The sequence below is a fragment of the Amborella trichopoda genome, chromosome 3 (assembly GCF_054954075.1).
Source record: "Amborella trichopoda isolate Santa Cruz 75 chromosome 3, AtrichopodaSantaCruz75HAP2 v2.0, whole genome shotgun sequence".
Taxonomy (NCBI): domain Eukaryota; kingdom Viridiplantae; phylum Streptophyta; class Magnoliopsida; order Amborellales; family Amborellaceae; genus Amborella; species Amborella trichopoda.
Genome location: NC_142338.1, coordinates 3,749,933 through 3,767,578, shown reverse-complemented (window position 1 = coordinate 3,767,578; position 17,646 = coordinate 3,749,933). Strand labels below are relative to the sequence as shown.

The following is a 17,646-nucleotide window of genomic DNA, read 5'->3' as shown; positions in this document are numbered from 1 at the left end:
TTGTTCGTTTTATGAGTTAATATGAGGTTTACAGAGCAACAAGTATTTTGCATGTAACGATAAGACGTTTGATGCTCTCTTTTTATATTATAATGGGTATTTTGCATGTAACGATAAGACGTTTGATGCTCTCTTTTTATATTATAATGGAAGTATTGATGCTCTTTCTCGCTACTATTCAACCACCATTATCTTTTGAATGAAAAAGTGCAAGCCCCAACTCTTTTAAAAGTATATAGAAAGCTCACTTTGTGTAATCCATTTGTTGGTACTCAAAAGCTCTCTCTCTCTCTCTCATTGTTTCTTTTTTTTTTATTGGTAGCATGAATTATGAAGAAAATAGATCCTAGGGGAGAAGCAGTATAGTGGATACAGGAAATCTCCTTCGCCTTGGTCTTATTTTTCTCAAGTCTTTAAAGCACTCAATTTTGCGACACATTTGTTGGCACTGGGGAACCTCTGTCTGTTCCTTGTCTCATTATTCGACTTATATTTAATTGTTTTGGACTCCATACAAAGCATTAAACTAGGTTTCATGGAGTATTTTACATTTATTAAAGTGGCCTAATGATGTCAAACTTTGCAATAATTAAATCACATTAGGTCAAAGACCCTAATAAAAAAGCCATTTTGGATTCCAATCCCTAGTTTATATGATTATATATAGGGTTACACATTTTATAAGTTACATGTTAGTGAATTGGAATCACATATTTTATGGCACGGGGAAGATAGAGGAAGAGATGGGCATAATATATGCATTTATTTTGCATTGACTCAACAGTATGAACCCCAATTATAGCATAAACCTAAAGAACTTGACCCACTATAGTTTTCCCTTTATCCACTTGTGGAAATGACTTTAGCAATGCCGATTCTTCAGTGTGATAGTGTTTATCTAGAACAACCAACGTTCCAAAGACCAATTAATTGGACACAGTTGAACATGTATATCACCACCTTGAAAAAGAAAACCAACTTTCATTTGTGGCCCATTATTCCATTGCACCTATTTCACAAAGCCATCACAAGCAATAGAGTTGCCTCCATTTCTACATCCATCTTTACAATATACACATTTGCAAGCAATTGAAAAAAATTGAGAGGGAGAGAGATGATTGTAAGTCCAATCTACAAAAAGATGCCCAAATACTTGCTGTATAGTGTGATTACCATCAAAGCAAAAGTGGCAATTCAGCAAGCACTTGTAATGATCAGCCGTCACTATCAAAATCTGGTGTGGAACCACAGGGGAAGTAAGGAACACTAGTAATGAAAGACCCATCCGATAGATTGAAATCAGTCGATCGACGAGGAGCAGCAATGCTATTGCCTTCTCCCTGCAATGGCCGCCTCCTGTGTGATCTTGACTTGTGTTGTGTGCGGAGTAGGCCCTCAATGATCTCAGACATTGGTGGCCTAAACGTTGGCTCAGGCTGACAGTCAAGACAGGAATGGTGAGAAATGAGGCACTAAACGTCCAAGAATCGGAATTTATATATATATATAATTTGAAGGGCTGTGGAGTTTAGATTATCCCATATATATATATATATATATATATAGAGAGAGGTACAGAGATTATAAGAGAGAGAGGTACCTAAGCATGTGAGAGATTATAGGAAGGAATGTGGATCATTGTGCTTAAAAGAACCTTTCATAAGTTTACGAGGACTACTCTCTCTCTCTCCATGTACTGGGGCCATTTGCTTACAGTACAGAGTGCTTGCGGTTGGTTTTAGTGGATCACATCAAGACAGTAACACCTCCTAGAACACGTTAGCAAATTGTCTACCAAGGATTCAGATCCAATTCTTTTGTCATACTTCAAGTAACTGCATGCTTTGTGCCTTCCATACTTCACAAGTATGAAACACAGAAGAACCGATGCCCTCAGGAATAATGTTACTTATTAAACTTAGACAAGGGTGATTAAATCTTAGTTGTCAAATTTCTCAATTAGACACGATTAGTACGGTTAAACTATCATAAAATATCCAACTTAATAATGTTTTATAAACTTAGCTCCCCTCCAAATTTTCATTTTTTATTCGCTCTCTTTTGATTGTTTTTAGTTATTTTAGCATTGGGTGTAGTTTGTATAGAGCCGACGCTCTAAACAATTAAATTAGAGCCCACCTTCAAATAGTGTTTAGAAATATGATTTCAATACCGGAAAGTTTTGTGATAGCCTTAAATCATCTTTAGTTATAAGATTTAAAGCTTCAAAAATAGTGCAGAATGAGCAGATCTAATAAAACTTGAAAATCTTGAAAATTGACGTTCAAAAAATGCATTACAAGACACACTATTTCCAAAACTTGAAATCTATTAAAGTTTTGAGGTAGGCTCTAATTTGTTTGTTTAGAGCCTAGGCTCTATATAAACTTTTCCCTTTAGCATTTTACAGAAGATTAAAAATAATAACTGGAGGATCAGATAATAGACAGTGCAAGGACCAGATCCAAAAGATGTAAAGCGCATCCGGTTGCATCATGCCAAGGAGTATCAGAGTAGAATACTTGTCAGACACCAGACACGAGACCTATTTTGAAGTATCCAGGAGATAGAGAGAAGAGACTGTGTGTGCACGTGGGCATGTGAGAGAGAGAGAGAGATGAGGAATGGGAACATGCTGTACCCGAAGACACAAGGAAATTATATCAGCCATTCTAGAGAGAGACTTTTTGGGGAAGATGCCACTGAGTGCGGGATCAACCATCTTCACCAAGGCATCAATATCATGAAGTTGTGGGGTGGCCCAATCCACCAGTGATTGCTGCCATTTTCCCCTAAAACCAACAAGCGCCAAATCATGAACGTCAGCATACGTCAGCACACAATTCCTTTAATTCTTCTCTACTTTAAAGAGTTTTTCCATTTTCACTCTAACAATGCTGCATACCATGTATTTTATGTTTGGAAATACATTAAACAACAATTATTACACGTAAGAGCATATATTACCTGTCTAGTGGCACTCGGCCTGTTAAAAGTTCGAGCAACACCACGCCAAAATTGTAGATATCGCTCTTTTCTATATAAACTCCTGATATTACAACTTCGGGAGGGGTGCATCCAAAGGAACCTGAAACCTGAAAAGAAACTTGATCTGGAGGTTCAAGAAGTTTGAATGGATGTGTGTGTGAGAGAGAGAGAGAGATGGGTGGAGATGGCTCTATCGCATTTGGCTTGGTAGAGAGAGAGGTGGCTTTATCCCCCTCACACACGCACACTCGTATACACACAAACAGAGAGAGAGAGAGAGAGAGAGAGAGAGAGAATACATGATGCTTGCTTGGCATGAGAGTAGCCAGACCACAGTCAGTGAGTCGAGGGTTACGATATTCATCAAACATTATATTTTCAGACTTCAGGTTCCCATGGATTATAGGAGTTAAACCCCCCGAATGCAAATACCTGGAAAAAGCCAAGAAAGAACAGGAAATCACTTGGGCAATTTTAATTTTATGTGAATAGAAAAGAGAAGTTAACAAAGCCCACACTTACTCAAGACCTCTTGCTATATGAAGTGCTATATCCACCCGGGCATTCCACTTCAGTATCTTGCTACAGGGCCCAGAGCGATGCAATGCATCGTATAGAGTGCCATTTACAATATAATCATAAACAAGAAGCTTTTGGCCTTGCTCAATACAATAGCCTTGGAGACTAGCAATGTTGGGGTGCTTCAACTCTGACAAGCAGTAAATCATATCGAGAAATGCATCTTGTTCTTGAATATAAAGACCCTGAAGGTTAATATACTTGACGGCCAGAACCTAGGAAGCCACAGTAATCAGGAGAAAAAAAAATAAGATATAGCACAAAGCAATTAATTAATTTCTAAAGGCAGAAATCATTGCAAGACGTTCCATGCTTTTGAACACATCCACATCCTAAATGCCAAATCTAGCTCTATATCATAATTTATGTCCCTACCTTTTGCAGTAGCAAAGGTCAAACTCAACATGCTAAAGACATTATGTTTTAACATTGGTAAGCAAGCCCAAAGAAAGAAGGGATCGTTATCTATGCAATGTCTTTGCTTGTTTTCTACATGGATTTCTTCCACATAATCTGAATAAATTTAATCCATTCTTTCAGCCATAAACAAAGTCAACTAGAAGGATTGAGAAGTTTTTTCAAGATAACCTATACTCAAAAAACAATTAAGATAGACAATTAAGGTATAATAAAGGTTAAAAAATTGAGAGAGGGAGGGAGGGAGAGAGAGGTATAATTCAGGGTTTCTACCTTGCCATCAGGGAACTGAGCTTTATATACACAACCTAGAGAGCCCCCTCCAACAAAACTTTCGGGGCCAAAGCTATTTGTTGCTGTTTGGAGGTCGGCAAGAGAATATGATACTGCATTTAGTGGGCCTCTTCTTCTCTTTCCCATACTTTTTCTTGCTGCTGCTCTTTCACATGACTTTCTTTTAAGTTGTCCAGGTGGAGGTTTTAATTCAAACTCATGTGGAGAGGGATTCTTCGTCCACACTTTTTCTACTCTCATTTTGGAAGCTGTAAGAATAAACAAGAGTGTTAGACTGAAAGATGACTATGCTTAGTTTGACATTGTAATTTTCATCTTCAAGTTCATTCATAATGTCTCCTTTCATAATTTTATCTTCAATTCAAGATTTCATATCATATAATGGGGTTTATTGCCATGAATTTGATCATCCTATTAGTAGAGCGTCAAATTTTACTTCTACTGTGCATGAAAAGAAAAGTCTTGAAGCTGTTTTGACAAAAAGAGATAGGAGAAATCACAGTACCTTCAGATGTAGTGATTGGAAGAGTGCACAGAGAAGCACAAAGCATTTTCTTGGGAAAAGAGCGATGGTAGCATGCGAATATGAAACAAAGGGATCCACCCACAATTATCAGAACTCCCGCAGCAGCTACACCAATCATCAATCCTGCAACCAACCTTTTGTGATCACGTTCACAATTTTGATCAGACGGTAAACTTACAAAAGCACCGGGCACGGTCAGTGGTTTGTTGGTGATATTATGTTTAGGTTCCACAACACCGGAAGGAAGCTCAGAAAATGGATGAGAAGATTGAGGAGCACCATTCTGAAACAGATTTCCAGAAATCCTGGGACAAAATTATATAATAAATGAAATTGGTATCAAGTGACATGTAACATGACAACTAAACAATGCATAAAAAGAGAGCATGGTAAGGTCTGTCGTAGATTATAGGTACAATGAATAGGATTAGTTACCTAAGATATGGAATGGAGTCAAATTCCTTTGGAATCCACCCACTAAAATAGTTATTTTCAACGTTTCTGAAAATCCAATTTATGCAATCAGCACCAGAATAAGATTTATGTTTTATAAAGAAATGTCAAAGAAGGAAGCCAAACTGGAAACCATCATACAGGTAACGTACAGATCAGACAAAGGAAGGTGACTCAAAAAGTCAACTGATCCAGAGAGGTAATTGTTCTGCAAAAAACTACAAGAAATATCCATTTGAACATTAAATAAATCTACAAAACTTGCTCCATTGGTAGCTCAGTCAAGCATTAAAGAAATATGTGTACCGGCAGTGCACTTACAGATTAGAAAGTTTTGACAAAGTAATAAAAGAGAGAGGGAGATCACCCGTGAAGTTATTGAAAGATAGGTCCCTGATACATGGTACAATGCACCAGTAAATAATTCTCTAGATCACATTATCTTTGCTCAGTAATTTATGGATACAAGTAATAAACTGCTAGCCCTGCGAAAAGAGTAATAATTCATTAAAGAAAATCAAATTATATAAATACCAATAATAATTTCTCAAGGAAAAACAAGGAAGGAGAACCATGCTCCTGAAATACTCCTATGAATGTCAAAGCATGATGTTACCATATAATCGTTGATCAGATGCCCATCCTAATTAGAAAAAAAAACATGACCACCATAATGCAATCAAATATTATAAATCCAAAACTATAACCAGAAGAAAAAGGAATAATAGCTACTAAAGCAGAAATACGCAATACTGCAAATATTGTAAAGGCAGATTTTGTCATAATGACTAGTGGAAATTTATTGGCTCATCTTCCAAGGTCTAGTTTGTATTTAATCAACTAGGAACAAAATCAACGAGAGTACAAACCATAGTACGAGCACAGAAATAAAAGTATAAAAACACACATGCTACAAGAACACAAAGATTTATGTGGTTCGCTCTATGACAAATTGAAATTCACTATGCCGATGAGAGTTGCATTACAAATTTTGGATAAATAGTTGCCTCTCTGCCTTGACAAAACCCAATAGAGCAAACCTTTTACTCAAGCGCTTCCGACTGACATCATCCACTGATCTCACCATCTCTACTCTACTAGTAAGCTATTTCCAAGAAGTGAACCTTGCGAATAATTGAGACTCTCTCTTATTAAAAATGGATCATCGTCATCAACATCATCATCATCAAAGCCTTATATCAACTATTGGAGTCAACTACACGAATCCTGTTCCAATATTCTTCTTATCAAGAGTCATACCATCAATTAGACCATAAGCCATAACCCTTCTCACTACTTCCATTCATATCCTTTTGGGCCTTCCCCTTGCCCTTGTAGAGCTTTCATCTTACTAAAAGTGGATATTATCCAAAATCTCCATGGGAACCATTCCTCTACATGAAACCAATTTTTCACTCTACAGGAAGCACCACCTCAACATTTCTATCTAGGAAGCTGACTTATCTCTACCGCTCTATGAGAAACTTGTGCCTCACTTTATAGAAGAAGCCACATTTCCCATATGGAAAACACAAATAGGGAACATAATTTTTTCCGCTCATTCCTTATAATATATTCCTTATAACTTGCTAATAAAATTGCTAATATATTCCTTTATATATCTATATATATATATATATATATAGATATATAAAGGAATATATTAGCAATTTTATTAGCAAGTAGGAAACTTCAACTAGTTTCCTAAGTAACTTAGGAAACTTATTAAGTATCAATATCAATATCAATCCCATGTAACATGAAATTTCGCTGTGGGATATCATGGTATCAACATAGTTGTTAGCATAAAATAAAGTATAAGAAGAGATAAAGCCAGCATTAGCCTCAGGCCTTATCTCAGTGTGTAACAGGTTCTCTACTGATTGAAGATTTTAATCTGGAAATATTGTGTTCACTCTTATCTTTCCTCTGCCAAAAAGATATTGAGGTGATGTTCTAGTCACTTTTATTCTAACAGTGCAAATAAGATTGCCCAAAAAATGATGACTTTTGAAAGTCTGACAAATTTTGATAACCACCTGTGCATCCCAACTAACCCTTGGTAGGAACATAAATTAAATCAATAATTTATAACCCTTGTCTATGGTAGTAAATTGCTGTCAAAGAAAGAAACCCCATAATGAAAGCATGGGACGGGCCAGGCTATGAATTGAACATTTTGTCCCTGATTCAATCTTGAGTGGTGTAGATGGTCCATATGGCAAAGCCATAAGTGGAAAACATGATCTAACAATACAAATCTACTTAGTTTGAGGTGCTGCAATTCTCATCCAATGTTTCTTTTTTTCAGAACCAAAAACATGGGTGGCAATACCAGCCAATAGTTGTTTTGATTTCCCCTGAGAATAGTAAAATCACAAGTGAGAATAGTAACCTTACTTAATTTTTCTTGGGGTCAAATACCCCAAATTTCAGCAAAATTTTCCTAAAATCTCTATGAGCCTGGAGGATTTCCTCTAATCCACCTAGTGAAAACAAATCACCCTTAACGATGGATAGCTTAGTAAAAAGCTATGCCAACCATGGCAGTATTTGCTTAGTCCATAACATGATATGCCAAAAACATCCTCAGAAAACTTACAAACTATCCTCCTGTCATCATGGATCACAACCCTAGTCATTTCTTGACCCAGACTACTTTTCTTTTTTTTCCTTTTTATTTTATGTTAATATGTGACCTGATGGGAATGGAATTCTAGATGTCATGTTGTGGCAGCTACCACTTTACCAACCTATGCCTAGAGTATGTTCCTAAGCCAGACAACCTTTTGACATCAAGGAAGGTTTCTCTTGAAGATGTCTTGAGGAGGTCCCAACTTTCATATCGCTTGTGGTCCTCAGTGGCAATACAAAAAGGCTCGTTTGACCCTATGCATTTTTTGTGTTTGTAGAGACCATAACACAGCAAGGGGTGCAAGCAGGCCGGGGACACAATGGGGTCTCAGGCCCAGCCCGACATGGCTTGGTTTTGGGCCCTTCATGGGACACTTCAGGAGAGACTGGACCTAAATTTAAGGCCTATGAGATTTACAGGTTGGGGCCTGAGCCTCAGACTTAGTTTAGGCCCGATAATCCATTGTTATATTTAATTTGCATATAAACATATATAATGATAAATTACATTATATAGTTTATGCAGTTTACAAATATAACTCTTTGTAGTATATGTATATTACATAATATATGTAAGTTACATATGTAATTTACATATAACGTAATTTATGTAATTTATGTATAACGTAATTTATGTGAATTGCATTATTATCTACATAATTTTTAATCTAAATCATATGATCGTTAATATTCCACCCATGTTTTTAGGGGTACATTTTGTTGATTTTTTAAATTTTGATATTCGACTTTTCTCTAATTATTTCATATTTATCATTCCTACCCTTCTAAGATTCTCGAACTATTTTCTAGTTATTTTTAGTCCACCTCATTAACATATTCCACCAGTTATTTATCTTGAAATTAAATTTATAATATTCTTTTAATTTTCTAATTATTCGAATAATCCAACATGTTTTGGGTGGAATTTGGAAATAACCAAGCCGGAATGGACCAGGCCAAGGTTTTGGCGTTTTTGAAACAAGCCAGGCCTAGGCCTTATTTTTCGAGCCTGACCAAAGGTCAGGGTCCTTTGGTCCTGGGCTGTGGCCGATGCAACCTTAGCCTGGCCCACTTGCACCCTAGACACAGCATGCCCCCTAGCAATCTCAATTGAAGTCCCCCACATCAAATACCATGCTGGGAAAGAACTTATTGTTGCCTTCCTTCTAAATTCTCTAGATGATAGCATAGAATATGAACACCACAAGGAAAAACCCAGTTGGTGCCATCTAATTGCCATCCAAGCTTACCCTAAACACCAAATAAGATTTTCCTTAAACAAAAAAAAAAAATACCGACATTATTTAAAACAAGCTCAGTACAGCTCCCAATACGGACCAACTAGATTTGCAATGAAATTGAAGGTGACCAATGACTTCTACCTGCTCCCAACAAAGAAGAGACATTATAGGCAACATCAAATGCCGAATTTTTACTATGCAAATAGTTTTCTTTGTTATAACTAACCATAAGAAACTGAAAATGGAGGGAGACATCCCTTCACCAAACTGAAGTAATCTAAAAACAACCCAGTTGTACCACGCAACAACTTATATGCTTTCAACTGAAAATAAGCCAAGGTTTAAAGTTCCCAATCTACTCTTTCACTACTACCCTGATCCCCAACATAAGCCCTCTAAGAAGTTCTCAAAGTAAGAAACAATCTTTCCATTTCATCCAAATCCAAACACCTATGAAGTACGACTTCCAAATAATACTGCATGGCCCCTCTGAATAACAGTACATAACTGTGAGCTCTCACTAGCTGCCATTTTCCAACTACCCAAGGAAGCAACTATATAAGGAAACAGTTCATATAGAGCCGAGGCTCTAAACAATCAAATCAGAGCTCACCTCAAAAATTTCACTAGAAGAGGTTGTTTTGATGCCCAAATATCTTCAAATTGATCATCTCAACATCAAGATGCATGGACATGAGAAAAAAATGGATTTCAAGTTTTGGAAATAATGCATCTTGTAACGCATTTTTTGACCGTCAATTTTCAAGATTTTCAAGTTTTCATGTATCTGCTCGATCTACACTATTTTTTAAGCTTAAAATTTTATAATTAAAAATGAAGATATATTTTAAGGCTATCACAAAGATTTCCAGTATTGAAACCACATTTCTCGATACCATTTGAAGGTGCTCTTTACTTTGATTGTTTAGAGCCTCAGCTCTATACAAACCGCACCCACCATATAAAGTTTGCCTACAAGTCACCCCAACCCCCTTCCCAAATGAATACCATTCCTAAAACACTTTACTAAAGCTACTTATCACTAGCCACATTCCAGATATATTTTTCCTCTTCAACTTTGCACACCAAACCTCACTGCAGATATACTAGGCAAATATCAATAATCACATGCCTCCACATACCCCCATGTTTCATGCTGAGGAACCGTATCAATTTTGGAAGAACGTTAACATACTCAAAAAAAAGATTTTAGGAGCATGTTCACACCTAAGCCCCCACCATCCCTCAAAAGTGCGTCTTCCATTGTCACAAATATATCCCTCTATTTGGTGTTAAGAGACATTGTGTATTGCATACAAACATATTCCATGGGTATTTCTACGCATTGCAATTATGTCATCGCATATGGCTCATTTCTAATCGTTTCAAAATGCAGCAGAGTAACCCCTCAATTTTCTCTGATAATCAATTTATACCAAGTCTGTTGATGTTAAACATGGATATGAAAACCATTGAAACCCTAGTATTCAAAATCCTAATCTGACAAAAAAGTGATGAAAAGTCATAGTTATCCATTTTGTTATGAAAATGTAAAGTCTGTAAACCAGATCTGCAGAAGAAGAGTTTGAATCTGTTCATTCTGTGGGTCATTGTGGGATTAACCATTCAAGAATGACACGTGGAGCAGTATGACATCAGAAGATGGCAGGGTTATGTATTTAACCATTTTGTAGGCCAGACGTCTGGTCTACTAATAATCTTTCAGCAAATAAGTATTATGAAAAAACAAAATGCTATCATTGGCATTTCTATGGTTAGCCTCCAGTATAGGAATCAATGCTCTTATCCCTATTAAAAGCCTCGACATCAGAAAGATGATGGCCAAATATAAAAGTGATAGCCGAATATGAACAACTGCCTTAAACTAATACATTAGCTTAATATTACCATATAATTTGCAGAAAACATTAGTGATGGTTGTGTCAAAGGTATTCAATACTAGACCAGTGACAGATTGCTGGTTTAATAACATTGGTATCTACTTGATATGTAGCCAAAGTAAAGTGAGATCTTACAAAAGTGAGAGGTTCTGCAACTTATTGAAGATATCCCCTATAGGTCCTGAGAGGGAGTTGTGGCTCACGTTCCTGCATCAAAGAGAAAAAAAAAACTTTCAGTATTCTGGCAACAGATGTATGAGATCCATCAGAGGAGAAGAAACTCACAGGCTAGCGAGTGAGCTCAATTCTGAGATTGAGTAGGGAAGACTTTGATTGAAGTTATTATAGGCCAAATTCCTGTGATATAAAATCAATCGTATTTTCCTTTTGATTAATCTATAAGGATAATACCTCTTCTAGAACAATGTAAACATATAATTCCTAAGGATTCCAACCAGAAGGAACAAGCAACTCACAAATATGTGATGTTTGATGGAAGCTGAGATGGGATTGCGTCGTGGATGGAGTTATTGCTGACATCCCTATGCGTAAAGAACAAACCACATTAATATTTTACAAAATTCATATTCATATTCATATTCATATTCATATTCATATTCATATATATATATATATGGGGTAGTGATTTTATGTCATTGGGTCACTATAATATAATGAAACCACAATTGTATGCACTATCTTCACCCCGACAATTAATTCCATGGAAAATAAAATGCAATTTGCACCTTACATATGGTCAAATAAGCCCTCATCCAATAATGAATATCAACTGTCCATTTGGTGAATTTTAAGATCTAGGCCTTTAAGAACTCAAAATCAGTTTTTTCTTTTCTAACATTGTAAATCTAGATAACAAAACCATCTCCAAAATTGGGAAAGTAAAAAGTTTCTTCTAAGGCCTAGATCTAAGCACTTATCAAATGGCGACTTAAGTTAAGTGGGTTAAAAACAATATATATACTTTTTAGGGTTTTTTTTTTTTTTTTGATGATTGTTTATCAAAATGAAAATATTATGTGTTTAAAAATTGGGGTCAAACAAATACCCTTGGCATGGCTTTTGAAGATTGTTTCAGTAAATGTACATGTACTATAAACCAAAAGAGTACATGTATCATAAAACCGTGGCATGAAATCACTTCCCACTATAGATATATAATATAGATACTCAGGGATACATCCCTAGTTACCTGCTAAAGTACATGTGTGTGTGTGTAAATGTGCCTTGAATGAGTATGTGTCAACATATACACATTATTATTATATGTATTTCTATGTACAAATTACTCACAAAGCTTTCAAGGACGCGAGGTTTGATAGCTGGTATCCCAAGGTACCTGTTAAACCGAGTCCATGAATGTCACTGTCAAGAAAGCCGCACACATCAACATGGTATTTAGGTCTTCAAGGATTTAAGCCAGAAAATAAAGAAAACAAGAGCTTATTACATGGATGTAACTGCCGAAACGGAGCAGGAAATACCCATCCAAGATTCTCTACAAGGATCACCACCAATTGAGTTCCACCCAATTAGTTGAAATGGGAAGTTCAAGGAGATGTATATATCTTGAAGAGCTCGAACTGTAATAGAGATATGCAATAAATAATCAGATTCTTAGTTGAAGTTCAAAGCACCTCATCTTCTCATGCATTATTTCATAGGAAACCTTTAATAATGCCATATTATAGTAGAAGAGTGCCTCTGTTTTATTGCGTCTATCACTTTGAAGGCTCATATTAATCACTTTTGTTGGTTGATTATCACCCCATTATTACCCGTAATTGAAATGCGGCTATTCATAGTCACATCTGTTATTTCAAGCAATGGCTTTCAACTGTTATGGGTTACATTATGAAATAGTAGAAAAACTTATTAATCAAAACATGCTCTCTTACAGGGGATTGCCACCCAAGACATGGCGTCGAATACAAAAACAGTTGCTGGGCAGAATTTGAATACAAAAACAGTTGCTGGGCAGAATTTCTATCTATGCAACGGGTATAATAACAAGAGTGAAAACAACAACTCCCTTTTAAAATTCAACATATTCATAGAACTATACTCCATTTCTGCGGTTATTCTGTTAACTGTCTATGAGCTTAATTAATATCGCAGTCTTGATTAAGGTATGGCAATTTCAAATGAATCTTCAGTTGCTTTTATGGATTAACACTCAAAAAGATTATAAATATAGGTCTAAGATTTTATCTGTTTCAAGCCATATCTGAATAGTTGGTTCATTATTGAAAAACAAGGAACTTCACATAAAAACCACAATCAAGTATAAGATTAAAATGCGGGGAGATTTCAAAGTTACCATCTGATTCATCTGTTTCTGCCACCACAATTGAAAGAAGTATGGCCCATAAGGAAAGCAGCAAGAAGAGAGACCAAAACCTCTCTTTACACATTCTCGCAAGAAACAGGCATCAAATTGTTCTTTCCCTGAAATCAGTGTAATCCGTCACTCAGTATATTTTGTAAATATCTATTTCATGAAAGTTTCGTAGGTGATGCACTACTAACTATTCCCTCTCCAAAAAGAAAATTTGTTTATGGAAGTATTTATTTGCTCATATGAATCCACCCTTTTTTGCATCAAGAACACTCACGTTTAATCAGAAATCAAGATAATAAGGATGTAGATCATCAAGCAATCCCTACGAGTAAGTTTTTCTTTTTTGGGTAAATCACTGCATAGGATAAGCCTAGCTTTATCCCCATGTGTTATAAAAACATTCAAAATTGACCTAACAACCAGAGTTTATAAGGGTTGAATGTCAAGAAGTGGTAAACAATAACAGAGAACATAAACATTTGTCTAGGAGTTAACTAAAACTGGGAGAGGTTAAAATCTGATGAAGTGAAGATCATCAAGAAACTGAAAAAAAAAGGACAGTAGCAAAATAGGATGTGGATTATTTATTAATTCATTCACCATAATAACCCAAAATACCAGAGACACCAAACATCCAGACCATATAGAGACCAATGAGAATGGTGATTAACAACCCGGTAGAGATATAAAAATATCACCTATATACCCAGACCGTATGAAAGAGAAACTGCTGGAAATGGCATTGGTTAACTGAAATCTCAGTGAATTATCAAACGCGGGTTACTGATTATTAACTGAAAAATAAATCAGCCAAAAACACAACCAGGAAGAGGAATCACGGTTATAAAAAGAAGATTTAGGGCTATTTATCTGAAAATCAAGTCATTGAAAACAAGAATTAGGGATTCGTTGAGGAGATTACCAGTGAAGAACCAAATCGATGAGACACGAAGGCAATAACCAATGCATTCAGGGGAGAGAGAAGAGAGAGAGAGAGAGAGTTAGGGTTTGAAACTTCAAAGAACAGAGAGAGAACAAATGCTTGCGTCAAAAATGAAAGGGAAAACTATGGAGTCAATGAAACAGAAAACAGCGGTGTTTATATACTTTTTGGCGGGAAGAAACCAGAGTCACTTTTCCTAACGTTGCAACGTGGCTTTTTGAGCAAGCGTGTACGATTTACAAGTGAACGAGATTGGCCGCGTCTTTTTACTGAAAGACATTTTACCCTCACAATGTTGAAAATTAAAGCTCGTAAATCTCAAAAATTGACTAATGCAATGATTTCATGCAACGGTTGTATCGTAGTATAATGCATCGACATTTTTAAAAAATCATATTTGTGGTATTTGTATGTTCCAAAATTTTGTATACACACTTTCTTCATCACAATAATCAATCCAAAAAAAAAAAAGATTCAATTTGAACCCTAAATATGGGCAAAATGAGTCCCCTCTAAAAACGAATCTAGACCATTCATTTGGTGAATTTCAAACTCTTAGCTTTTATAAATTCAAAATCATTTTTTTCTTTTTTTTACATTGTTCATCTAATGGTAATAAATCCATCCAAAAAAATTGGGAATGAAAAAATTCTTTTAAGGCCTAGATCTAAGCATCTCACTAAAATGAACAGCCTATGTTAATTGAGCTAAAAAAATACTTTTTAGGTTATGTTTTTAAATTATTTTTTTTTTATTGTTCGTTAGAATAAAAAGAGTGTATATTTCAAAATTTGGATCAAACAAATAGTCATAACATGGTTTTTGAAAGTTGTTGCATCATATTACCATACAACCGTTCTATGAAATCATTGCCCGATAGATAATGCTTTGCAAAGTGTATTATTTTCATACATCTTGAGGTCGAGCTTATCGAATTTGAAGGCTTTTAGCATTGAAATAACCTCTTCTAGTAAATTTTTTAGATGCGCCTTAATTTGATTATTCAAGGCATCATCCTTGCCCTATCTATATTTACTCCCTTGCGTAAATCCCCACCTAGAATTAATTTTAGGACTCTAAATTTTGGAATGTAAACTTTCCATCCCATAGATTAATCTCAATAAAAAAAAAATCCTAATCGTACCATCTATACAATTGAAACAATAATGACTTTGAGATTGAATAGAGGCTATCTAATTTTTAGATTGTGAAATCTATGTATTAGAAAGCTCAACTTTCAAATTCTACTTTTGAGAATAATCATCTAGTAATTCTTAAATGCTCTAATAATTCAATTTCCAACCCAAAAGGAAAAATAAATTACGGGAATAAATATTGAAGTTGTCTAGGAAGGGGACATAGAAAGATGGTAAACCATTTCAAATAAGCTTTCAATATAGAGAAAAACTTACAGAGTAATTCTTCAAGTATTTCCTTCAAAACTTTACCTAAGTAGATTGTGAACTTTTTGGATTTAGATGTTTGGAAGGATGAAATGTGGTAGGCATTGTTTTGGTTGGCAGGGGATAAGGCCCCAAGCCAAATGGATTTCATTTGGTTTTCTTTCAGAGATTTTGGAACGCGGTAAGTATGAGAATGTTTTGATGGTGGAGGATTTTTTTTTTTTTTTTCAGAGGGGTTACTATTAAAGATATTTATTCAATGTATATCGCTTTGATACCTAAGAAAGAAGAGATGGATAGCTTGAATGATATCTGGCCTCTATATAACATAATTGCAAAGTTCTTGGCTACTACACTTAAGAGGTGCTCCATTTCATTCTTAGTGAAACTCAATCCGATTCACAAAAAGAAGATTAATCATTGATAGTATTCTGATTATAAAGAATGTATACATTTAAGAAAGGCAAATAACTTATTTGGCATTATGTGTAGATTGGATATGGATAAAGCATATAATAAAATGGATTTTGGAACATGCTTCAAGAATTATGAAGAAGATAGGCTTTGGTGGAAGGTGGAGAAGATGGATCAATGTCGAAAGCGCATTTTTTTATATTCATTAAAGGCAGCCCAAAATGATTCTTCAAAGCTTAAGTGCGTGAGACAAGGTGACCCTTATCACCAATTCTGATCACTCTTTAAGGGTGAAAATATTTATTCTCATGTTTAGAAGGGTTGTGGAGTGAGGTCAAAGGATTTAGGGTATCAAGAGATGACCCAAGTATTTTGCATTCTAATATGCAGATGATACATTAATCTTCTATGATGCGGAGGTTGGTCAAATTATGAGTTTGAGAAGGTTTCTCACGTGTTGTCTAGTGGTTTAAGGCTTGAGAGCGAACTTTGAGAAGACAGCGGTGGCAAGTAGTCCTTTTCCGAGTGAGGCTACTTAGAGATTGGCAGCCTTAATGGGATGGAAGGTAGAGGGATTTCCAATCAAGTATTTGGATATGTTAATTTCTTATTCAAGATGACCTAGATTTGTTTGGGATCCCATAGTTTAAAGATTTAGCTTTAAAATTGACTTGGGGAAGGCTTAAGTATCTTTTCATTAGGGGTAGACTTACCTCAATTAAATCCACTTTCACTAAGTTGCCTATCTACCTCATGTCTTGTTGGTGAAGCTAGAGAAGCCCTACCCAATTTTTATTAATAATATATATATTTTATGATACCCAATTTTTATTAATAATATATATATTTTATGATATATATATATATATATATATATATATATATATATATATATATATATATATAGCTCATAAAGTTTCATCTTTAGAATATGGCATTTGTGCTACAACATAAAATAATGCAAGAGAAAGAAATTCCGGTGGTCTAGTTCACCAATCAGTGGCCTCTGAAAAAGTTGTGGCTTTCTTAGAGAGTACATCAACCACTATATTGTCCCACAAAAGATGTGGTCTAGGAACCAAACACAATCCTTGAAAGTTTATGTCAACAACTAGCAGCAACAATATAGAGCGCCCATGGAGTTTTGCATCAATCATGGATAACGTTGACTAATAATGAGGAATCACTTTGGGTCTTTAAGGGAAAACAATTAAGCCGGATGGTCAAATCCACCCATGTTTGTAAGGCACAAAACTTTGCAAAATTATTTGAAGCAATGCCTAAGGGTTGGCAAAGACAGCAATTAAAGAGCCATCATCACTTTTAAGAACTCATCCACCACCTACAAGCCCAAGATTTTAGAATGAAGTTATGTCAACATTTGATTTGAAGTGGTTAGGACGAGAAAAAGACCATGCAACCGAAATAAGGATTTTGACTTTTGCTAGCGTCACGTGATTTGGAAGTTGTTTACTATTGCTTTCTCTGACAAGT

General features: G+C 35.5%; 1 protein-coding gene across 5 annotated transcripts; it reads right to left on the bottom strand.

The window, feature by feature from the left end:
* Nucleotides 1-961: 961 nt before the first annotated feature.
* Nucleotides 962-14,469, bottom strand: LOC18439830 (protein STRUBBELIG-RECEPTOR FAMILY 8). Of its 5 annotated transcripts, none has more exons than XM_088862890.1 (18): nt 14,315-14,469; nt 13,372-13,499; nt 12,502-12,634; nt 12,345-12,416; nt 11,510-11,575; nt 11,319-11,390; nt 11,169-11,240; nt 5,579-5,650; nt 5,410-5,475; nt 5,240-5,305; nt 5,084-5,109; nt 4,784-4,927; nt 4,258-4,526; nt 3,511-3,782; nt 3,288-3,420; nt 2,968-3,095; nt 2,642-2,792; nt 962-1,436 (listed from the first exon to the last, which is right to left on the bottom strand). In XM_088862890.1, exons 2-18 carry the CDS (start codon nt 13,463-13,465, stop codon nt 1,215-1,217), a joined length of 2,058 nt encoding a protein of 685 aa, XP_088719016.1. In that variant the 5' UTR covers nt 13,466-13,499; nt 14,315-14,469; the 3' UTR covers nt 962-1,214. The 5 variants fall into 5 exon arrangements, with proteins under 5 accessions (XP_088719016.1, XP_088719017.1, XP_088719013.1 ...); XM_088862891.1 differs by having other exon boundaries at nt 12,345-12,390; nt 14,315-14,468; XM_088862887.1 differs by having other exon boundaries at nt 4,784-5,109.
* Nucleotides 14,470-17,646: the final 3,177 nt, after the last annotated feature.